The 23,583-nt window shown below is 54.8% G+C and overlaps 1 protein-coding gene across 13 annotated transcripts in view; it reads left to right on the top strand.

Annotated features, from left to right (window-relative positions):
- The window catches only part of CCDC62 (coiled-coil domain containing 62), a 37,453-nt gene that overhangs the window by 8,322 nt on the left and 5,548 nt on the right, over nucleotides 1–23,583 (top strand). For 4 of the 13 annotated variants that reach the window (XR_016227114.1, XM_051837803.3, XM_089323177.1 and 1 more), the window contains 8 exons: nucleotides 214–315; nucleotides 1,720–1,891; nucleotides 3,027–3,128; nucleotides 10,311–10,399; nucleotides 10,713–10,828; nucleotides 12,139–12,846; nucleotides 14,536–14,686; nucleotides 19,570–19,686. Coding sequence is in view for 11 of the 13 variants with exons in the window: in XM_051837803.3 (XP_051693763.3) it covers nucleotides 214–315; nucleotides 1,720–1,891; nucleotides 3,027–3,128; nucleotides 10,311–10,399; nucleotides 10,713–10,828; nucleotides 12,139–12,846; nucleotides 14,536–14,686; nucleotides 19,570–19,686 (1,557 nt within the window). In the remaining 2 variants the exon portion in view is untranslated. The other 9 variants (XR_016227115.1, XM_051837806.3, XM_089323183.1 and 6 more) reach the window with 9 other exon arrangements.

The following is a 23,583-nucleotide window of genomic DNA, read 5'->3' as shown; positions in this document are numbered from 1 at the left end:
AAGTGGAGCAGCCAGGACTTGAACCCCATGGAATGCCGGCATTACAGGGGGTGGCTTCACCAGCTACGCCACAGTGCTGGCCCCGGCTCACTTTATTACACAGAAATGTTACAGAAGAAACAAAACAGAGGCATGCGCCCAGACTGTGGCTCATGGTGGTAAAGAAAGCTTTCAAAGGACTCAGTCCATGTTCTGCGTGCTGTTCCCTTGCAGGCTAGAAATGAAAACCTCAGCAACACGTTGGTGGAACTCTCTGCTCAGGTGGGGCAGCTACAGGCGCGAGAGCAGTCCCTCACCACCATGATCAAGCTGAAGGTAACAGAGCAGAGGGCCGTGGAGCTAGATCCGCCCCCGGGCCCCACCCGGCCCGGAGGCACCGGGAGAAGCGAGGGAATCGAGCTTAAAATGATGTCCTCGAAGCCCTGGGAGGGGCAGTGGGGCTCCGTCATGGCCGGGGTGCCTGAATCCCCTTGCTTTCCTCCCAAGGACCCACGGTTGGGAATCAATTGGTTGGTGCCATTTTGTGTGTCAGCAGTCAAGCGGTTGCCATGGTCACTAATGTTGTAGACAAGTGCGGTGGTCCTCGGTGTCTTTTGCTGTGGGCTGCCTTGGACCCCGGTAAATAGGGGGATGGTGTTGGTGCAGCAGGTGCGGGGAGTCATCATCTTCACTCGCCTGCAGCGGATTCGTGGGATTTCCAGGCCCTCCTGCGGGTGCCTTGGCAGGGCCTGTGCAGGTCGCTCCCCACCCTGGAACGGGCCACTTGTGCTACTTTCTGTGGGGTTTTTCCCAGCACAGTCGTGATTGAAAGGGGTATGGGTGGGCTCTCTTGAAGTTAATCAGAGTGCTTTAAAATCGACAGAACTGTCTTTAGTCCAGCAGTGGCCATTTTATTGGCTTCCACACCGCCATGGTTTCCCTCGTAGCCGCCATGGTCCCAGGGAAGATGGCGCGAGGGCCTTCCCCGCAGCGTGGAAACAGGGGTCAGTGAAGAAGGAGCTGGGCTTTTGTTTTCATGGCAGCGGTCTCTATTAGAGGCGAATGCGCTCCAGGACGTAGTTACCGCAGGAGGAGGCAGGAGCCCAGGCGAGGTCTGAAGGAGACGGCTCACTGGGATCACGCGCCTGTGAGCGCTGTTTCTCCGGGCGCTGGCCTGCTCCCAGGTTGTGCTGGGTTTAAATCTGCTGAGCCCTCTTGCTCCCATCCGTCTTCCTGCAGGGGGGGCTCGGACGCTGAGCTGTTCCAGAAGGCAGCCTGTGACGCTGAAGCAGGGGTGGAACCGGTTACTCATGGTGGTTCCACCTGATCCGGAAGGGGGGGCCTTTCCTGGCTGTTCTAGACCTTGTATTGTTTGAACTCCTTTTAGCAAGCAGGCACCTTCCTGTGATTCAGACAACTCAGCAGTACGGTTCTCACGTGCCCAGGCTGGGGCTGAGGTCGTGGGGCCCGCGGGAGGGGTCTCCCCACCCCAGGCTGTCAGGCCGCCCGTGCTGTCTCCTCTGGAGCCTGCTGAGGGACAGGAAGTGCAGAGGCAGCACGGGCCTGCGTCTGTGCGTGGCGGTGACCACACCACCTTGCTGTGCAGGTTGAGAGTTACTGCATGAGGAGTGCTTAGGGCGGAGGCTGGCGCTCAGGGACGGCCTGGTCAACGTCATCTTTTCTCACCAGTTAGAAGGAGTTTATCAATCTAGTGTAACCATTTTCCAATTTGGTTTTTAGGACAAAGATATCATTGAGGCAGTCAATCACATTGCCGACTGTTCGGGTAAATTCAAGTTGTTAGAGCACGCTTTGCGCGATGCCAAGATGGTGGAGACTTGCATTGTGAAGGAAAAGCAAGACTACAAGCAGAAGCTAAAGGCGCTTAAGATTGAAGTCAGCAAGCTGAAAGGTAAGGCCGAGACGCGGGTCCGGGGCGTCCCTGGCCAAGACGCAGGGCCCAGGTGGCCGTGTGTGCACAAGACACCGGGCCCAGGTGGCTGTGGACAAGACGTGGGTCCAAGGTGGCCGTGGACAAGACGTGGGTCCCAGGTGGCTGTGGACAAGACGCGGGTCCCAGGTGGCCGCGTGTGCACGAGACACAGGGCCCAGGTGGCTGTGGACAAGACGCAGGTCCCAGGTGGCCATGGCCGAGACGCGGGTCCTGCAGGCACACGTTTCATTTGGACTCCATCTGATACTCACGAGTGGATCTGTCCTGGGCCTTACCTGGTAACATGAGTTATCTGCGGTGTTTACATAGAACTGGGCAAATGACAAAGCGGCGGAGATGCACAGAGCCCCGGATGTGAAGGGAATCCTGCCCTGGTGTAGGGGCCGTCCTCGTCAGTGTCGCTAAGCCCACATGGGGGAAGAACTCGGAGCTTCCACTCCCTCTCCTGGTGACACCAAGCACGCCGGTGTGTTCCCAGCCTGGAACCTGTTCTCTCAGACCCCACGTGTCCTCATGGAGGAATTTGCGTGTAGCCCCAAGTCCGCCTTCCCTCCCCTTCCAGGAGGTCAGTGGGAAGGCGGAAGGCTCTGGGCCTCGGTCGCGTGGTCCCCTCCTGAGTCCGTCACCGCCTGCAGCCGACCCTGGTGGGACTCCAGGGCTGCTCGGCTGTGACAGGAACACCTCACGCTCAGGCTGCGGGGCTCTGTGCCAGTGACAGAGGCGTTTCTTGCCTTACCCCAGTCCTGTTCAAGGGAGCCAGGAAGGAAGCAAGGGGGATGGGTAGGGTTTGTGGCAATGATTGGATTTTGTCCTAAATGCAGCGGAAGGGCTTTTAACCGAGAAATGACGGGAGCAGATTCTTATTTTTCAAGACTGCTGTGTGCACTGGGCTGCAGCCAGGGAGGCCCGGCCGGCGCAGGGAGACCAGCAGGAGGGGGCAGAGCTGTGGCGGGGGTCACGTGCGGGGTTCGGCCGTGGCTGCAGCAGGGCACTGTGGCAAGGGGAAGGGTGCTGGGCGCGCGAGCTTCGTCGCAGGCTCGCTGTCCTGGGCACTGGTGTTCATCTGCGGCCTTTCCCCCTCGTGTCTGTGGAGACGACCTCAATGAGAAGACCACGGAAAATAACGAGCAGCGAGAGGAGATCATTCGCCTCAAGCAGGAGAGGAGCGGCCTGCACGACGAGCTGGTGTTTACTGGTAAAAGTAGATGACTTCTTCTAATGGTTTTTCTAAAAAATATTTTTATTTATTTGAAAGGTAGAGTTACAGAGAGAAAGGTCTTCCATCCGCTGGTTCTCTCCCCAAATGGCCACAATGGCTGGAGCTGGGCTGATCTGAAGCCAGGAGCCAGGAGCTTCTTCCTGATCGCCCATGTGGGTGCAGGGGCCGAACCACTTGGGCCATCATCCGCTGCTTTCCCAGTCCATTAGCAGGGAGCTGGATCAGAAGAGGAGCAGCCGGGACTTAAACCGGCACCCGTATGGGGTACCAGTGCCACAGGCGGAGGCTTAGACTACCGTGCCAGAGTGCCGGCCCCAAACGTACACGGTCTTAAGTGACTGAATAGTTGTGCACGTGGAGCCTGGGCTGTTCCGTGAGTCCTCTGTGACAGCTGGTAGAATCAGCCCCTCTCTAAAGAGCTGCGCTACGTTTTCAGGTTTCTTTAAACACCCTGTGCGGGACTGGGACCAGGCGGAGAGCTGTGAAGCTGTCTCCCTGCCCACACCGTCCATTTCCTCTTCTGCAGAATGAGGAGCCCCTCTCGCCCCGTGTGGCCTGCGACCAGGCCTCTCGCTGAAAGCCTCGTCTTCCTGCTTGAAAGCCACTTGAAAAAATCCCCAAGTGGGCGCTTGCTGCAGTGGCTAAGAGGCCACGTGGGGCACCTGCATCCCACGTCAGAGGGCCTGGGTTCAAGCCTCGCCTCGGCTTCTGTCCAGCTTCCTGCTAATATTGACCCTCAGAGAGAGCAGACGACGACCCGCGTTCCTGGATCCCAGCCACCCACGTAGCAGACCCAATCGGAATTCCTGGGTCCTGGCTTCAGCGTGGCCCAACCCCGGCTGTTGCAGGCATTTGGGGGAGTGAACTTGTAGATGAAAGATGTCTATCTCTCTGAATCTCTGCCTTTCAAATAGAAGGGACAAAGTGTTCTTTAAAGGAACCTAGCGGGTCTGTGTGTGGTGCAGCAGGGTAAGTCACCACTTGCAGTGCCAGCATCGCTCATCAGAGCACCGGTTGACTCCCAGCTGCTCCACTTCCCATCCAGCTTCCTGCCATTGTTCATGGAAGCCATGGAAGGTGGAAGATGGCCCAAGTGCATAGGCCCCTGCCGCACATGTGAGAGACCCAGGTGGAGTCCAGACTCCTGGGTTTGGCCTCAACCAGCCCTAGCCTTTGTGACCATTTGGGGATGAACCAGCACATGGAAAGTCACTCCCTGTCTTTTCCCTCTTTTGTCTGTCCCTCTGCCTCTCAAATAAATAAATAAATCTCTTTTTTTTTTAATCTTACAGATCAATGAAGGGAGGACATTTATAATTTTGCAAATACTAGATAAAACTGGAAATTCAACATTTTTCCAGTTTTGCAAATACATCACATACAATTATTATATTTAGAAAAATACTCACGTGTTTTATTGTATCAGTGTGACCTTGAAATAAGAATGCAGGGATGACATTTTCTGGATCTAAAGCAAGTTTCCTAATGTCCCCTTTGGATAAACATGGAAATCACATTGGGTCCCCTGCCCACCCCTCTCAGCATGTGCTCTGGGGTGACCCCCCTCCCCCCTCCCAGCTGAACCTCGGTGGTATCTGGAGCTGATTTGTATCCCTGCCAGCCACAGGTTTTACTGGGTTTCGTTTTGATAGGAAAATCATAGATTTGGAGGCAAAGTTCAAAATGGGGAATTAGATGAACAATTTTGACTCAGCTAATGCCTACCCTCCATCCCTCTTTCTAAGGGAGAATAAGTTTCTGAACACTAAAAGGACAAAATCATATTCCACTGAAGATTGTCCAGTGAAGGGGGACTCTTGTCTTGGTGGAGGACGGAGGAAGGCCGTGTGATCCTCCACCACGAGAGGGCGCTGTGTGCACTTCTGGGGTTGCCGGGCCGCCATCGCCGCCTCCTGTTTCTGGCTGTCTGTGTGCCTGGCGCCCTGGGAGTTGTGGAGGGGCTCACGGGCCCCCCGAGAACGCAGCGCTCTACAGATGCTGTGCACAGAGCGCCGTGGCAGCAGGGGAGGGGGCTTTCGATGTTTATGACATCCTTCGCAGGCCATCCAGGATCATTAGCTCAAACGCCGTCGGCTGTGGGGTTACTGAGTGTAAGTCGTGCCTGTGGCTGCCCTGGCAAGGCCAGGCCAGATGATTGGACGATTCTGTGGGCCGTGGACCGCCCTGGGCCAGACGTCGCCCAGCACTGCTGTAGGGGTCGGAGGAAGCGCTGCAGGATGGCTGCCAGTGCCCTTCTGATCACGTGTAGCTGGGCGAAGTATGTGGATTGCTGGGTGATGTCACAGCCTGTTTTGTGAATGACTTTTCTGTCATTTCTTAAGCTGATTCCTTTTTCTCTTTTCCTTTCAAAGTTTTATTTATTGATTTGAAAGACGGAGAGACAGAGATCTTCCATGTGTTGACTGACTTCCCAAACGCCTGCAAGGCCAGGGCAGGGCCTGGCTGAAGCCGGGAGACAGGAACTCCGTCCATGTCTCCCACGTGGTGGCAGGAACCAAAGTGCTTGTCATCGTTTGCTGCCTCCCAGGCACGTTAGCAGGAACCCGGATTCAAAGTCCAGAGTAGGGGCCGGCGCTGTGGTGCAGCAGGTTAAGTTCTGTCTGCGGTGCTGGCATCCCATGTGGGCACCAGTTCAAGTTCCGGCTGCTCTGCTTCCAGTCCAGCTCCCTGCTAGTGCACCTGGGAAAGCAGTGGAAGATGGCCCAAGTACTCGGACCCTGCACCCACGTGGGAGACCCGGAAGAGGCTCCTGGCTCCTGGCTTTGGCCTGGCCCAGCCCTGGCCATTGCAGCCATTTGGGGAGTGAGTCAGCAGAGGACGATTCTTTCTGTCTCTCCTCTCCCTCTGTAACTCTGACTTTCAAATAAACAAATAAATCTTAAAAGAGAGAGAGAAAGTCAGTCCGAAGTAGCCAGGACTTGAACGAGGCCCCCTGCTATCGGATGCAGGCGCCCTAGCAGCTGCTTGACTCGAGGCCCGCAACACCTGCCCCCAAGCTGGTTTCCTAGGACTCTTCTCATACCATTGTCCCAGAACAGCTCCTACGTTCCAGTCACAAAAGGGAAGCAAGCCCAGGAACAGCATCTCAGGCTTAGCGGGATAGTACGTAGTGGAAGGCTGAAGGTCGACACATTGTCTTTGAAGTTTACTTTTTTCCTCTTTTTTTTTTTTAATACAAATTCTTTTTAAAATGTATTTGAAAAAGTTAGAGAGAGAAGGAGAAAGAGAGAGAGAGAGATCTTCTGTCTGCTGGTTCACTCCCCAAATGGCCTCGACAGCTGGGGCTGGGCCAGGCCCAATCCACAAGCCAGGAGCTTCTTCCGGGTCTTCCACATGGGTGCAGGAGCCCAAGGACTTGGGCCATCTTTCTGCTGCTTTCCCAGGCTTGGAGGCCTATTCGTTTGTGTGAAATCCCATCAGCAGTATGCAAGTGGATCCTGCCAGGGCTGGGCTGAGGCTCGGGCTGAATCTCACCCAGGTCTCCCAGGCAGTGAAAGGTGGAGCCCTGGCGAGAACCTAGCAGGTCCCACAGGTCCGGTGCACTTGGCTCCGTGCAGTCCTCTGCGTGCGCAGGAAACAGCGGCCCGCTCTGCTCTGCTTTCATCTCCCAGCTAAGCCGCGCAGAGAAAGCTGCCGGGATGCATTGCCAGTTACGGTGGTCCTGCCTCGCTCCGTGTAGATTACTCCAAAATCAGCTAGGATGACTGAAGTTACCTGAGGGCCAATTAAAAAGTAGGTGTTTAGGGGCCAGGCCGTGGGGTACCTGCGGCGCAGCAGAGGGCATGGGGCAGAGACCGGCGACCATGGGCGTCACTGCCGCAGTGAAAGTAGCTGGGTTTCCCTTTTATTTTTTCTTTGTGCGTATAATTGAATTCATGTAGCTAACGGGGATTCCCTGTGAGTGATGCAGGCCCCCTGTGGGTCTGTTACACTGTTGACTTGCGTGGTGCAAAGGGGTGAATTAATAATGACCTGGCCCGGTCATTATTCTCGAATTCCGCACGCGTCACCTTGAGAAGGAAGATGACACCACAGGCCTGTGCTGGGAGGGCCTGAGCAGTCAACCTGCTTGGGGGGGGGGGGGGAGTGGCCTTCAGAGACTCCTCCCCACGCTCTCCACTGCTTGGCCCTCGGGCCACCCACAGATGCTTCCCTTGTGGAGCTGGGGTCTCCTCAGAGCCCGCGCCTCCCTCTGAGTGCTCTCGACCCGCTGCACAGCCCCGGGGAAAGAGCAGCAGGCGTTTGCGTGCAGGGCCCAGAGTGGTAAACGTCCGTGTGCTGTGTGTTCGGGGTCCTGAAAACGGGTCGGTGCACGGTCGGGCTCACTGTACCCATTCAGCTGCAGCCTGTTTTAGGAAGGTGTTTGTCGTGGGAGGGGCAGTGCCTTTTAACTTCAGCCATTCTTATAGTTAGGTAGTGAGGCTCGTCGGGTTTTTGAAATTACTTTTAATTGAGACATAATGGAACCAGCCCTTCAATATGGGATGTGAGCGTCTCACATGGTAGCTTAGCCTGCTGCTCCACACCACCGGCTCTTGAGTTTGATTTTTTTTTTAGATTTATTTTTATTCATTTGAAAGGCATAGTTACAGAGAGAGAGAGAGAGACAAAGAGATATTTTCGGGGCTGGCTCCGTGGCGCAATAGGTAAATCCTCCGCCTGCGGCACCGGCATCCTGTATGGGCGCCAGTTCTAGTCCCGGCTGCTCCTCTTCCAGGCCAGCTCTCTGCTGTGGTCTGGGAGTGCAGTGGAGGATGGCCCAGGTCCTTGGGCCCTGCACCCCATGGGAGACCGGTAGAAGGCACCAGGCTCCTGGCTTCGGATTGGCGCAGCTCTGGCCACTACAGCCAATTGGGGAGTAAACCAGTGGATGGGAGACCTTTCTCTCTGTCTCTCCCTCTCACTGTCTGTAACTCTACCTCTCAAATAAATAAATAAAATTTTTATATAAAAATTGAAAGAGATATTTTCCATCTGCTGCGGTGCTTCCCAAATGGCCACAACAGCTAAGGGCTTCCTCCAGGTCTCCCACGTGGGTGCAGGGCCCAACCACTTGGGCCGTCTCCTCTGCTTTGCCAGATGCATCAGCAGGGAGCAGCCAGGACTTGAACCAGTGGCCATATGGGATGCTGGCATCGCAGGCAGCAGCTTAACCCACTGTGCCACAGTGCTGGCCCCTCCTGAGTTAGATTTTAAGTGAAACATTTAATGTTGGTGTCTCAGCTCTGTGGGAATCAAATCATTTCTCCTAAAACATAGTAACATTTTTTCTCCTATGATATGTTACCGTAGAGTCTTTCTTTAAGATTGATTTATTTATTTGGAAGGTAGAGCAGAGAGAGAGGGAGAGAGAGAAATAACTTCCATCTGTTGGTTCACTCCCGGAATGCCTGCAATAGCTGGGCTGGACCAGGCCAAAGCCAGGAGTCAGGAGCGTCATCCGGGTCTCTCCACACCGCCCTCTGCTGCCTTCTCAGTCGCATTAGCAGTAAGCTGGTTGGGAAGTGAGGAGCTGGGACTCGAACTGGCACTGCCATATGGGCTGAACCCCTGGGCCACAGTGCTGGCCCCGATTCTCTTATTTCTGCAGCTTCTCACCTGCTCATCGTCAGGCTAATCCACAAATGCTGATTTCTCCTAGCTGGGACTGGAGTGCTCACCTTTAACCACGGTGTCTGGGCCTTGTAAAAAGGACTTTAAAAACAGGACGCTGCCTCTCTTAGTCCTTGTGCACTGAGGCATTGAGTGTGCTACTCTGCCTGGGAAGGAGTGCTCTCAGGCTCGGCGCCCAGCAGGTGAACAGAGCTCTCGGGAAATCGAAGGCTTTGAAAGTGGGCGGGGCTTTCAGCGAAGCGGGAGCACCACCTGCTCCTGCTGGAGAGATTCAGGGTGACGGAGGTTTACACTGAAAGGTTGCTTGTGTAATATGAGAAATTTTTTTTTTTTTTTTGACAGGCAGAGTTAGACAGTGAGAGAGAGAGACAGAGAGAAAGGTCTTCCATCCGCTGGTTTAGTTTACTCCCCAATTGGCTGCAGTGGCCAGAGCTGTGCCAATCCGATGGCAGGAGCCAGGTGCTTCTCCTGGTCTCCCATGGGGTGCAGGGCCCAAGCACTTGGGCCATCCTCCACTGCACTCCCTGGCCACAGCAGAGAGCTGGCCTGGAAGAGGGGCAACCGGGACAGAATCCGGCGCCCCGACCAGGACTAGAACCCGGTGTGCCGGCGCCGCAGGCGGAGGATTAGCCTAGTGAGCCGCGGCGCTGGCTGAGAAATGTTTAAAACTAAAGTAATATGCAGTAAGTGCAGAGATTTGGAAGCCACTCCCACTTCCTCCCCTGCCAAGAGGAAGAAAAATGACTGTTCAATCCTCCCATCTAAGCTCACTTCCAGTTTCAGCCTCTTCGCTCTCAGAGATTCTCTGTGTTTAGGTAAGTACAAACACACATGTGAGTTTGAATCCCTTTGTGCGACTCAGCATTAATTACACTAAAAGTTTTTCCAATTGGGAACAGCATTGTAGCTCAGCAGGTTAAGCCACCACTTGTGACGCCAGTTCCAGTCCCAGCTGTTCCACTTTTAGTCCCGCTCCTGCTAATGCCCCTGGGAAAGTAGCAGAGGATGGCCCAAGTATGTGGGTCCCTGCACCCACATGGGAGACCTGGATGGCCTCAGCTCCTGGCTTCATCCTGGCCCAGAGCTGTTTGTTGTGGCCATTTGGCAAGTGAACCAAAGGATGGACAATATCTCTGTCTCTCTTCTTCCTCTCTGTCACTGTGACTTTCAGATAAATAAATAAATCTAAAAAAGACACAAATTTTCCCATTTGGCAAATGAACTGGTCCGGATCACAGATCAAAGCTCCCTGGTCAGCCATTTTGCTACATTTAAGTTCACAAACAACAAAAATATGTTAGTGTCCCCCCCACCCCCCACCCCAAGCTGTAGCCGGCGTTTGGGGAGTGAACCAGTGCGCAGAGGCTCTCTGGCTCTTGTCCTCACTCTCTCTCCCTCCTCTTTCGGTCACTCTGCCTTTCAAATCAGTAAATCTGTAAAAAATGAAGTCAGTTGGGAAGTTGGGAAGGGGGCTCTGCACTGATGAGGCTGGCGGAACGTGCTTTGACGGTTGTCCTTCGACAGTGGAGAGAGAGAAGAGGAAAGATGAGCTACTGGACATCGCGAAGTCAAAACAGGAGCGCACCAGTGCCGAGCTGCACAACCTGAGACAGGTGGGCGTCCGGGGACCGCTCCCTGCCGGTCTCCAGGAAAGTCCCTGCTGTGGGGTTGTGGGTGGTCTTTTGGGATCCAGATTACCTTGGGTGCGAACCGTGTTAGCATAGCTGATGGGGTCTTCCTTATGGTGATTAAAGGCTGGGAGACCACTAACAAACCTGTTGCTGACACAAGCAAAAATAAAGCGAGTGTATTTACTGTATTTCTGCAGTAGCCCCCTGATCTGGTTTTGGGTTTGAAGCTGCCGTATCGTGCGCTGGTTCAGTCTGGTCCTGTTGTATCCCATGTTGACTTTCTGTGTTCTGGCAGATTTATGTGAAACAACAGAGTGATCTGCAGTTTCTGAATTTCAATGTGGAGAATTCTCAGGAATTAGTGCAGATATACGACTCCAAGACGGAGGAACCGAAGGCTCTGGAGTGCAGGTAATCCTGCTGAGGCGGTGTCACGATGCACTTGTACTTTTTTTTTTTTTTTAAGGTTTATTTGAAAGAGTTACACAGAGAGAGGAAGAGAGAGGGAGAGATCTTCCACCCGCTGGTTCACCCCTCAAATTGCTGCAATAGCAGGACCTGGGCCAGCCCAAAACCAGGAGCCAGGAGCTCTTCCAGGTCTCCCACATGGGTGCAGGGGTCCAGGCACTTGGGCCATCTTCTGCTGCCTTCCCAGGCGCATTAGCAGGGAGCTGGATTGGAAGTGGAGCAGCCGAAACTTGAACCACAGTACCCATAAGAGATGTGTGCTGCAAATGGCTTCTTCTTCTTCTTCTTTTTTTTTTTTTTTCCTGGACAGGCAGAGTGGACAGTGAGAGAGAGAGACAGAGACAGAGAGAAAGGTCTTCCTTTACCGTTGGTTCACCCCCCAAGTGGCCGCTGCAGCTGACGTGCTGCAGCCGGCGCACCTCGCTGATCCGAAGCCAGGAGTCAGGTTTTTCACCTGGTGTCCCATGTGGGTGCAGGGCCCAAGGAACTGGGCCATCCTCCACTGCCTTCCCGGGCCACAGCAGAGAGCTGGACTGGAAGAGGAGCAACCGGGACAGAATCCGGCGCCCCAACTGGGACTAGAACCCGGTGTGCCAGCGCCACAGGCAGAGGATTAGCCAAGTGAGCCACGGTGCCGGCCTGCAGATGGCTTCTTAACCACTGAGCCACAGTGCCAGCCCCATATAAATAAATCTAGAAAAAATGAGGCGTGGGAAAGAGAGGGCCTAGGCATGGAAGCGCAGGTCTGCACTGGACGGACCTTGCCGCCCGCCACTCGTGGGGCCTGAGGCCTTGCTGGGTGCTGTTCCCCTGTTGCTCCATGTCCCAGCTGCTGCTGTGCCCAGGAGATACCAGACCAGCTCAGGGTGCTCTTCCCGGAAAGCCCCTAACAGGTTGGCTCTCTGTTCTCTGAGCTTCATTGACACGAGATGAGCTGCGGCCATTCCTTGAAAGCATAAGTGGTTTGTGCCTTAACAGGGCGCGAGCTGTGTTTTCCAAGGATCAGGTGGCCTGAGTGCGTGTGGCATGCACACTTCAAAGGGAAATGGTCCCGTCTTTGTAGTAGTCTTGGTCTGTTGGTGTATAGACAGTCTCTGCAGCAGGAGATAAGAAAGGAAGGGAAGGTGGAGGGAGGGGCTAGGCCTGGGCTGTAACGACCAGGCAAGTGGGTCTTCCCCGGGCTTTGCTGTGTTCATGAGATGAGAATGTCAAATGTATCTCACCACGTCCGTGTTTTTGTAATGTTACCATAGCAGAGACATGTGTTTATCAGACCTTGAGATTCACCACTCAAAAGTCGACATGAAAAGGGAGAAACATCAGAAGTCACTGGTTAGGGACCAAAAACTGGAGGCGGCGTTGGCTCAGCACAGTAGGCTGGACAGGGGCTCCTGTGACGCCTGCAAGGAGGGCCGGCTGCAGGCGGGCGCTGCGTTCGGGGAGAAGGGTGCGGTCGCACTCTCGTCTCTGCTCACCAAGGACTCGACAGAGAGGCAGAAGCCGTGGTCTCTGGGAGGGAAACTCCAAACTGAGCCTGAAAGCAAAGTGACCTTGTGCAAGGCCCACGCAAAGTCACCAAAGGGCGACGGAAATGGGCTTCAGAACGAAGAGACACCCGCGGCCGGCGACAAGCAGTGGCACGCCATGAACGTCTACCTGGGCCTGGCCGGCTGCTCTGGCTCCAGACCGCCGGGGAAGCTGGATGTGGAGTGTCAGGATCCCACGGAAAGGGCCGAGATCTCTTGTGGCCAGGACAGCGAGGCCTGTCTGGGTGACGCTGACGTGTGTGAGTCCGCGTGCTGCCACCCCAGCAACCTTGTGGTGGAGGCGCTGGGCCCTGTGTCTGACGTCGCGTGGATGAACATCTTCAAGCCTTCCAAGACGCAGAGGATCGTCCGCCACAAATCCGCGTGCACCTGCTCAGGAAGCGTCAGTGGCATGAAACATAGCTCCTCCGTGAGGTTGGTAATGGCCTGGCCGTGAACACCCGGCCGCGCGCGTGCGGAAGGTAGAGGCAGAAAGGGCCGCGGCGGCCCCTCTGCGCCCACGGTGAAGCGGAAGTGGTGTCTGCGAAGGGCAGGCTTGTCTTGGGCGAGCCACTGGGTCTTTTCCTCATTGCGGGGCAGAGCGCGTTGTTGTTTGTACAGAGACTATTAGATTCCAGCGAACAGCCTCTGAGGCAAAGGTTTTGCTTGAAAACAAAGCCAGTTGTTAAGAGCTGAGCAAATATGTTTTATAAAAAAGCAAACGGACGGTCACCACACAGTGGAGTGCTGCTCGGAGCAGCCCTCGCCCGGGAGCCGCTGTGGAGGTCAGACCACGCGTCCCGAACCCGAGCTGGGGTCTGCCCGGGTCCGGGGCCACCTGGCGTTTTGCTTGCCCGTGTGTCCAGCGTATGCCTGCCTCTGCATTTACATTTCCCGAGGTCTCTGGTTTTTAAACCTCATGTGTGAGAGAGAATATTTGTGTTTAACAAGCTGCTAAAAGTTACTGGGGGTTTGGGAGAGGAAACAGGTGAGTTAGTAGCCTGAGCGGTTCTCCAGGCTCGTCTGCCTGATGGGTCGCTGAGCCCTGGGGCTGAGCGGTGCTGCAGTGCTGTGTGTTTCTAAATGAGGCACAGCTCTTCAATGCTAAATCACAGGAAGGACGAGCTTTCCACATGAGAACCTTTCTAGTCATCACGCGACTTCATGATGGAGCCTCTTCCTGCTACACACGGCGTTAGGAGTAGGCTTGGGCTCTTTTAGAAGCTTGAGTCATTCACAGATCATCCGGATATTCTGCCAAGTTGCAAACTCTAGAAGAAATTGCTGTCCCACTAAATGTCATCTATTCATATTTGGTTTTTTAAAGATCTTCTTTGAATAATTGCGAATATCAGTAGGGCACACTGCCCGTTTCTCACTGATAAACGTGAACACTCGTGTTAAGGGAGAGCTGGTGGCAGCCGGTTTTGAGCAGAGTGGACGGCTGTGAATGTAATGAGTGACACACATTCACTGTCCCGCGTAGTCGTCTTTCAAGGCCCCCTTGGCCTCGCTTCCTTAGAGGGACCCACGTCCACTGTTCTTCCCGCAGAGGCACGTGCCAGGGCACCGCGTGACACGTGCGTGATTGTGTGGAAGAGAGAGTTGTAGATTGTAGGCGCTGGGTGCCCCTTCCTTATCTGGCTGCAGTGTTGGCGTTCCTGCAGCGGCGCCTGGGCGGGGAGGAGCTCCTGGTGGGCTGGAACTTGAGTGACAGGCACAGAAACCCCGCCCCGGGTTTGCCCCGGGTACTGAGGCCCTGCCGACCTCAGCGGTCCCCACAGTGGAGTCCACCTTCACAGAAGGGCTCTACAGAGCCAGGCACAAAGCCCAGCGTCCTGCCAGTCTTGCCTTAGGCTGAGATGGCCCTCCCCTCCCTTCCCAGCGTCCTGTCCCCGGAACCTTCTCCCTGGTTGTTTGGAGGAGGGGAAGCTCCCACTGCGCAGCGACTCTTGACTGGGAATTCTGTTTTGCTTCACGTTTGTGTGAGGGATGCTCTGACTCGTGACGTGCCACGCACGCGTCTCTGGCTGAAGAAGTGACTTTTTGCCCTGCTGGGCCACGTGGCGGGGGCGGTGCTGGTGACACGCTGTTCTGAGTTCCGCTCGGTTCTGCTGTTCACAGGGAGCTGATCGCCACCCAGCACACCCACTGTTTGGGTTCTTCGAAGCCTGCCTCGCGGGAGGATGAGGCCGAGGCCTCGTGTGATAAAAAGAGCCCGTGCAAGCCTTCGTCTGCGCCCAGGGACAGGGACGCGGTGCTGCCCGCCGAGCAGGTCTGTATCTTGTGCAGCTCCCGGCCCCTGCGTCAGCCTCCCACCAGAGCCTTGGCCTTCTTCCCTGTGCTCGCTTCACCTGGCCGCTCCGTGACTTTAAATGTAGGACTTGTTTTAAGCAATCCTCTTTTTTTCTAAAGAGAAGGTTGTATTGCTTTTTTGAGTAACTTGATATGTGTTCATGGTTAAAAAAGAAAACAACAGAACAGAACAGAACAATACCAAAAGCGCCCCGTAAGGCACACCCAGCTGCTTGTGTGCAGCGCTTCTTGCCAGCAGGCACCCCAGGAGACGTGGCCCCGCTGACAGTGGCGTGCCGTGGACGTGGCCGGGGCTGTCCCGGGTGGGAAAACTGGTGTTCTTGATTACTGGGATGGCAAATATATTTTTTTTTTGACAGGCAGAGTGGACAGTGAGAGAGAGAGACAGAGAGAAAGGTCTTCCTTTTTCCGTTGGTTCACCCTCCAATGGCTGCTGCAGCCAGCGCACCGCACTGATCCGAAGCCAGAAGCCAGGTGCTTCTCCTGGTCTCCCATGGGGTGCAGGGCCCAAGCACTTGGGCCATCCTCCACTGCACTCCCTGGCCACAACAGAGAGCTGGCCTGGAAGAGGGGCAACCGGGACAGAATCCGGCACCCCGACCGGGACTAGAACCCGGAGTGCTGGCACCGCAGGCAGAGGATTAGCCTAGTGAGCAGGGCACTGGCCTGGGATGGTGAATTTAGGCCTTTGTTCTGCTAATGAGAAAGCCTGGGCCCAGCCTGGGCCATCCTGGCCACTCTGTCGCACCTGTCGCCTTCAGCACTTTGCTGCAAGGATTCAGGTAACTACAGCGTGGTTAGTTTTTCCTCAGTGTAAAGATTAAGTAAATTTATTTTTCCCTCCTTTTTCAGTATTTAAAAGTTATTGATAGGCTGGCGCCCTGCACCTGCATGGGAGACCAGGAGAAGCACCCGGCTCCTGCCTTCGGAACGGCGCAGCGCACCGGCCATAGCAACCATTTGGGGGGTGAACCAATGGAAGGAAGACCTTTCTCTCTGTCTCTCTGTCTCACTGTCTAACTCTGCCTGTCAAAAAAAAGAAAAAAGAGTTATTGATTTATTTGAGACGAACAAACAGAGAGCTCCCATCTGTGGTTCATTCCCAGGTGCCCGCAGCAGCGGGAACTGGGCCCAGACCGAAGCCTGGAGCCAGGAGCTCGATCCAGGCCTCCCCGTGGATGGCAGGGACCCAGACACCTGAGCCATCATTTGCCTCCCAGAACCTGCGCTGGGAGAAAGCTGGAACTGGCAGTGGAGCTGGGACCGAACCCAGGCATTCCAGTACGGGATGCTGGTGTCTTAACTACTAGGCCAGACTCCTGCCTCTTCTTTCTTGAAAAATGAAATGGGCCCACCAGTTCATTTCAGATGATGAAAAGGAGAAATAAGTTTTGAGTCAGCACAGGTTTTTTTTTAAAAGTTCCCTTTCTGCGCAGCGGTTAGTTTCTGTGCACAGCTTGGAGGAAGGAGAGGAGGGTGGTGGTTCTTCCTCCATGTGTCCCTTAGCGCAGCGGCAGCCCGGGAGCTTGCTGGACGTGCGTGCTCTCAGGCCACCCCGGACCTCCTGAGTCAGAACGTGGGAGCCGGGGCAGCCCCCCGGAGCTGTGATGCACGCTGGGCTGTGAGAACCTCTGAGTTAGGAAAGGAAAGACTGACCTCCACATCCCACCTTTTGGTTTTCTTACTTGGGGAAGTTTGACTGAATCTCCACAGCTCACTTTTTTATTTTTATTTTTGTTTATTTCCATTTCATTTGAAAGGCAGAGAGCTCTTCCATCTCCCCAGTGTCCCCAACAGCTGGGACTGGGCCAAACCAAAGCCAGGAGCACAGAACTCAACCTGGGTCTCCCGCATGCATGGGGCGGGGGAGAGGCCCGTGCCCCTGAGCCGTCACCTGCTGCTGCCCAGGGCGTCCCTTAGAGGAAGCTGGATTGCAGCAGAGCCGGGACTCGACGCCCAGCTCCCACCCCTCGCTGCTTTTTGCAGTAGAGGGCTGGGCGACGGCTGTTTCTGCTTCTCTGAGTTAGGTGACTGACCCATGTCCATGGCCTCCCCTGCTGAAGAGATGAGCACTGGCGACTAAGTGAAGCCCACCTGCCAGTGCCCTGCGCGGCCCCAGCTGACCCCGTCCAGGGTGGGTCCTGCTTGTTTCTGTGTTTCCCGTCTGCTGTGTGTGTGTGTGCTGTAAGCATGTGCAGACGTGGTAAAATGCGTGTGTCCTTTTGCAGTGTTTTTCCAACTCTGTCAGTATTTTGAGACATTTAACCACGCTCACACTTGCAGACCTTCTCTGTTCATTTAACTGGGACTCAGTGTGTGGCCCCCTGAGGGAATGAACCATGATGGTGCCCAGTCCTGACCCCTGGGCAGTGAGGCAGTCTCCCCGTGCGTGCGCAGGGGGCGTGCTGGCCTTGCTCGCCGTGCCTACAGACAGGTTCTCCAAGGTGTCTTCATCATAAACAGCTGTTCCCGCAGCTGCTGCACAATGAAGCCGGTTCAACTGAGCTTACCTGGGTGTTATTCTGGGAAGATTCCAAGCTTTGAAATCAGAATTTCCTGGGCTCAGAACCCCATTTTGCTTTGTCTTTGTGATCTCAGTAAAATTACTGAATTTCCTTGAGTCTTAGTGTCCCCGTCTGACGTGTGCAGCAGTGGCCTGGCCACTGCTGGGTGTGAGGTGGCACGGGGCGTGGGTGTTTGACGAGCGTTAGTTCTGTTAGCACAGCACCGAGATGAGGTAAGACCGGACAAGCAAATAAGGGAGGTGTGCTCAGCCGTCCCCAAAACACGATGGCGCTGGATTCAGAGGTGACTGAGTGAGTGCTCTATCATCAGGAAGCAGAGCTGTAAACACAGGCAGATTCGCACTTGAAGAGGCACAGACGTTAGGCAGGGGGGTGTAGGGGAGAACCGCGCTGGGCAGGCTGCACCCCTCACAGTGTCTGCACCTGTCGACTGGGATCTGGGTGGCGGGAACCCTGATGAGGGGCTGGGAGCCGCAGGAAAGTTAACCGTGCTCGTGCTGTGTGGCCAGCCGTTCCGTTCCTAGAGAGGGGACAGAGGGCTCCATGTGGGGGTGTGCATGCGCTTGGGGGCATCCCCGCCCGCATCGGCTGGAGAGCTGGGAGCAGCCTAAATGTCCACCAGCAAGTGAACCATAAGGGACAGGGCAGGTGATGGGACGTGCCGATGCTCTGTGGTTACAGACAGCAGATCAGTGGTGGCTGGGCCAGGGAGGGACTGCAAGGGGCTGGGCAGTGAGGAGCGTGTGCCCTGCTCCTTGTGGTCGTGGTTTCATGGGCGTGTGCGTGTGTCAGGCCCATCAGATGGTCCCTTGGGTTGTACAGTCAGTGGTGTGTCAGCTGCACTCCGGTCAGGCTGTGCACTTTCTAGAGGCCTACGTAGGGGACATGGCTGTGGCCTTCAGCTCTCGGAGCCCCTTCCGCAGTGTTTGCAGCCACTGATCTGCAGCACAGCCCTGACCCTGCACACCTGTGTTGTCCGTGTTTATATTCACAACAGTCATTTGGCAGATGCTTATGAAAAAAAATTAAAAAGATGTGTTTATCTATTTGAGAGGTAGAGTTACAGAGAGGGAGACAGAGATCTTCCTTCCATTAGTTCAAAATGACCACAACAGCTGGGGCTCCGTCTGGGTCTCCCGTGGGTGCAGCGGCCCAAGCACTGGGCCATCCTCTGCTGCTTTCCCAGGGGCCGTAGCAGGGAGCTGGTTGGAAGTGGAGCAGCCGGGACTGGAACTGGTGCTCGAGTGGATGGCAGCATCACAGGCAGTGGCTTGACCTGCCGCGCCACAGCCCCAGCCCGGCAGTGCTGATGGAACGTCTTCAGTGTGCTGGGCCAGCGCTGGGCCAGGTCATGGAAGATTAAAGTTCACCTGTCTTTTTAAGAAAAATTTTGGGGGCCAGCTTCGTGGCACAGTAGGTTAATCCTCCGCCTGGGTGCCAGCAGCCCTATGGGCGCTGGTTCTAGTCCAAGCTGCCCCTCTTCCAATCCAGCTCTCTGCTATGGCCTGGGAAAGCAGTAGAAGATGGCCCAATGCCTTGGGCCCCTGCGCCCACGTGAGAGACCCGGAAGAAGCTCCTGGCTCCTGGCTTCAGATCGGCGCAGCTCCAGCCATTGCGGCCAACTGGGGAGTGAACCAACAGATGGAAGACCTCTCTCTCTGTCTCTCCCTCTCACTGTCTGTCACTCTACCTCACAAATAAATAAATAAATAAATCTTAAAAGAAAAAAAAGAAAAGCAGCTGACATTTAAAAAAAAATTTGATTACTTAATTTTATTTATTATTTGAGAGAGGGAGCGAGAGACAAAGATCTCCACAAATGCTCGGAACAGCCAGGGCAAACACTGGGAGCGAGGAACTCAGTCCACATCTCCCGGGGGTGGCAGGGACTCAGGTGCTTGCGCCATCTCCTGCTGTTCCCGGGGTGCGCGTCGCGTCTGGAAGCTAGGCCCTCTGGTGTGGGATGCACGGACAGCGGGGCCAAAGGCCCGCCCTCCACAGTTGCAAAGGCCCCCAGGCCTTTGGTGTTAACTCTCCATGTTGCCAGTGTTTTGTCTGCTAAGTGTGGCTTGGGAAGGTGACTTGGGAGAGCCAGTAGGTAATGACTGGGACTCTTTCATCCCGGATGTTACTTAACCCGTCGCCAGGGGGCCTGTGCAAGTCAGATGATTTGCCGGAGCTGCGTCTGAGAAGCAGACGGACTTCGGTTGTGCCAGTGCTGGATGTGGTGCCTTGCTGGGTAGAGCCAGGGCGCAGCAGGCTGCTGTCTGCGCTCGTCGCCTGGTTTCCTGCGTGCTGAAGCCTGCTGTCTCCCCAGGACGCCTTCTCGCCCACGAGCAAGCTTCAGCGTTTGCTGGCCGAGTCCCGTCAGATGGTGACCAACCTGGAGCTGAGCACCCTGCTGCCCATCAGCTGCGAGACTCTCAGCCAAGGCGTACGTGTCATCGTCTTTCTCGGCCGTCGCGGGAACCGCGGGCCACGCGCGTGCCGCTGTGCCGGCGTCTCCATGTTTCTTTCATGGTGTGTGTGTGGTGGGGGGAGTGTGCTTGGGGGAGGAAAAAGACTCCAATGTCCCGCATGCAGACCCCTCGCTCTTATTACCGGGGCCAGGTGAGTTCTTAGGGATTTTGAAACAACATTTGGTCGTGGAAAACTTGAAACACACACAGAAGCAGACGGAGCAGGCGGCTCTCGCTCAGCAGCCGCCCCTTTCTGCCATGGTGGCTTTATTTCCCCTGCACGCGCATCTCCTGCGGCGACTGACGCAGACAGGGAGCACCGTGCGAGGACCTCGTGAGCAGCCGCAGTCACCAGGCTGACGGTACAGCCTTCCTGCCAGCTCAGACCAGACTGCGCTGGTCCCCGCTCATCTCAGAAATGTCCTGCCGCGCCACCCAGACCACAGCAGCCAAGGCCCACACCTACCTCAGGAGCCCTCACGCCGCTCCTGTCCCGGCCGCTGGCCCACGAGGCCCTGCCCTACTTCCTGTCTCCTTCCTCCTCACCTCCTCCTCCCTCTCTCTCTCTTCCCCTTCTTCCTCCATCTCCTTTTTTTTTTTTTTTTTTTGGTGTGTGTGTTTTAATGCCATTTATATGTAGAAGAGGCACTGGTCATTCGTCCTGTGGAAGTCTCCACATCCCTGCCTGACCTTGTATTTTTTTTTTTAAGATTTATTTATTTATTTGAAAGTCAGAGTTACACAGAGAGAAGGAGAGGCAGAGAGAGAGAGAAAGAGAGGTCTTCCATCCACTGACTCACTCCCCAGTTGGCCGCAATGGCTGGAGCTACACAGATCCAAAGCCAGGAGCCAGGAGCTTCTTCCAGGTCTCCCACATGGGTGCAGGGACCAAGGCGTTGGGCCATCTTCTACTGCTTTCCCAGGCCATAGCAGAGATCTGGATCAGAAGTGGAGCAGCCGGGACAGGAACTGGCGCCCACATGGGATGCTGGCCCTGCAGGCGGCAGCTTTGCCTGCTACACCACAGCACCAGCCCCAGTGACCTCGTATTTTTAATGTGCTCCCCAGCCCCTGTAATCCCTACGAACTGCTGGTTCCGTCCAGCCCCTTGATGGGACATGGGATGGTTTGGGGTTCCGGGCTCTGCTGGGCCCTGTGTCTCTTGGTGGGTGTGATCGGGAGGCCCCTGGCGGATGTTAGCCCCGGTGGGCGCATTTCGGTCCATCCAGAGCTTCCACTGTGTACGTTTCCCTGAAGTTCACGTAACGACGTTAGTGTTCATTGATGATGATTTTTTTTTTTTTTGACTGGCAGAGTGGACAGTGAGAGAGAGAGAGACAGAGAGAAAGGTCTTCCTTTGCCGTTGGTTCACCCTCCAATGGCCATCACTGCTGGGCGCACCCGGCACACCGCGCTGATCCAATGGCAGGAGCCAGGTGCTTCTCCTGGTCTCCCATGGGGTGCAGGGCCCAAGCACTTGAGCCATCCTCCACTGCACTCCTGGGCTACAGCAGAGAGCTGGCCTGGAAGAGGGGCAACCGGGACAGAATCCGGCGCCCTGACCGGGACTAGAACCCGGTGTGCCGGCACCGCAAGGCGGAGGATTAGCCTAGTGAGCCGCAGCTCCGGCTTCGATGATGATTTCTGAGACCCTTTACTTGATTAGGAACTGCAGCATGGTCATTTGCTACACCTCCCATTCTTACACAGCGTTTCCCCGTTAGCTTCAGCTCCCTCTGGGTTGACAGTGCTCGGCAGCAGTGACGTAAGAGACTTGGATTTTACCGCGTGCATGTCGGCAGTGCAGCGAGCCCTGGGCTGGGAGTCAGGACACTGGCTGCCACCTTCCTGCTCAGAAACAATTCCTTGGAACTAAGACTTGGTGGTTCCAGCTCTTTTCCTGAGCATGCTGTAGATGTAGTCAAAGACATTTGAAAGCCACTGAGTTAAATTTTTTATTTGCCTGACCAACAACCAGAATAGGCAGGAAAAAAAAAAGAAGTCTGCAAGAAGGGCAGGTGCTGTGGTGCAGTGGGTGAGGCTGCCACCTGCAGTGCCGGCATCCCATAGATGCGCCAGTTCAAGTCCTGGCTGCTCCACTTCCGATCCAGCTGCCGGCTACTGTGCCTGGGAAAGCAGTGGAAGATGGCCCAAGTGCTGCACCCTGTACCTACATGAGAGACCTGGATGGAGTCCCAGGCTCTTGGCTTTGGCCTAGCCCATCGCTGGCCATTGCAGCTATTTGGGGAGTGAGCCAGTGGCTAGAGGATCTTTCTCTCTCTCTCTCTCTCTCTCTCACTGCCTTTCAAGTAAATAAATATTAAAGGGGGGGGGGCAAAAAGTCTGCAAGAACACTGAAATACTTTTCTATTGAGGTGAACTTTACTGAAGTATAATACTGAGACATCTCATTACGAATGTCTTTAAAGTTTATGCTGGTATTTAGTGAAGAACTCCTGTGGGTCACACTGGTTCCAGAAGTGTAGACAGATCCGCATGCCCCCGTGTAGCCCGCGTCTCTGTCCTCAGAGGGTGCCTCAGGTTCTGAGAAGTGACTCCCTTACTGCACGCCCCAGACACCACTGGGTCTCATCCCAGGGCAAGTGCTGCCTCCTCTGCACCCTCCGTCAGACGCAGGCCTGCAGCGTGCACACCAGTGCTCCCTCTTTGTCATCTTCACTGCTGCCAGGCTCCCGTGTGTGACTGCTGCACCTGTTACGTGTTCATCTGTGGCTGGCATCTGCGGGTTATATCCAGTTTGGGGCTATAATGAGTAAAATTCCTCTGAACTTCTAAAAAAATTATTAATGTGAAAGGTGAGAGAGAGAAAGAAAGAGATCTTCCATCCACTGGTGCAACATTCAGGTCTGGACCAGCCCGAAGCCAGGAGCCAGAGTCAGGAATTCCATCCATGTCTCCCACATGGGTGGCAGGGACCCAAGCACTTGGGCTGGCTTCCTGTGCCTTCTCAGGCACGTTAGCAGGGAGCTGGATCCAAAGCGGAGCAGCTGGGACTCAGAGTCACTCTAATATGGGGCGCCGGCAGCTGAACCCGCTGCACCACGACGCCCGTCCCTGTGAACATTTTTTGTCTTTCTGTAGACAGACACTTTGATTCCCTCGGAAAGGAGACCTACGAGTAGAATTGTTTGTTAGAGGACTGATTTGTGTTTATGTTTTAAAACTTTATTTATTTATTTTAAAGATTTATTTATTTGTTTATTTGAAAGGCAGAGTTGCAGAGAGAGAGGGAGAGCTTTCCTCCTCTGGTTCCCTCCCCAGATGGCAGGAGCCAGGCCGATCCAAATCCAGGAGCCAGGAACTTCTTCCAGACCTCCCACAGGGGCGCAGAGGCCCAAGGACTTGGGCCATCCTCTACTGCCTTCACAAGCCACAGCAGAGAGCTGGACTGGAGGTGGAGCAGCCAGGACTTGAACCAGTGCTCCGATTTGGAATGCTGGCGTCTCGAGTGGCAGTTTAACCCGGTCTTGAAATAACCTCGTATTTAGAACTCCTTATATGTCTCTTAACCAGATGTTACAGTTTGCATTGTGGAGACCTTGTGCACCTGCCAAGTGTCTTCCTACCGTTTCGTTTATTGATGCCATTATGCATGGTATTTCAATTTCATTGTCAAACTGTTTATTGATGACATAAGTAACTATAGTTGATTTTTGTAAATTACAACTTTATTGAATTCACCTAGTAGATTTTCTAACAATCATAATTTTAAAAAATTATACTTATTTGAAAGGCAGAATGACAGAGAGCAGAGACAGAGACAGAGATCTTCCATCCACCAAATGCCTGCAATAGCCAGGGCTGAGCCAGGCCAAAGCCAGGAGCCTGGACTTCCCAAATGCCTGAGTCCC

The sequence above is a fragment of the Oryctolagus cuniculus genome, chromosome 21 (genome assembly GCF_051225735.1).
Source record: "Oryctolagus cuniculus isolate XC-2025 breed Fujian yellow rabbit chromosome 21, ASM5122573v1, whole genome shotgun sequence".
NCBI lineage: Eukaryota > Metazoa > Chordata > Mammalia > Lagomorpha > Leporidae > Oryctolagus > Oryctolagus cuniculus.
This window is presented reverse-complemented; position numbering and strand designations above follow the sequence as displayed.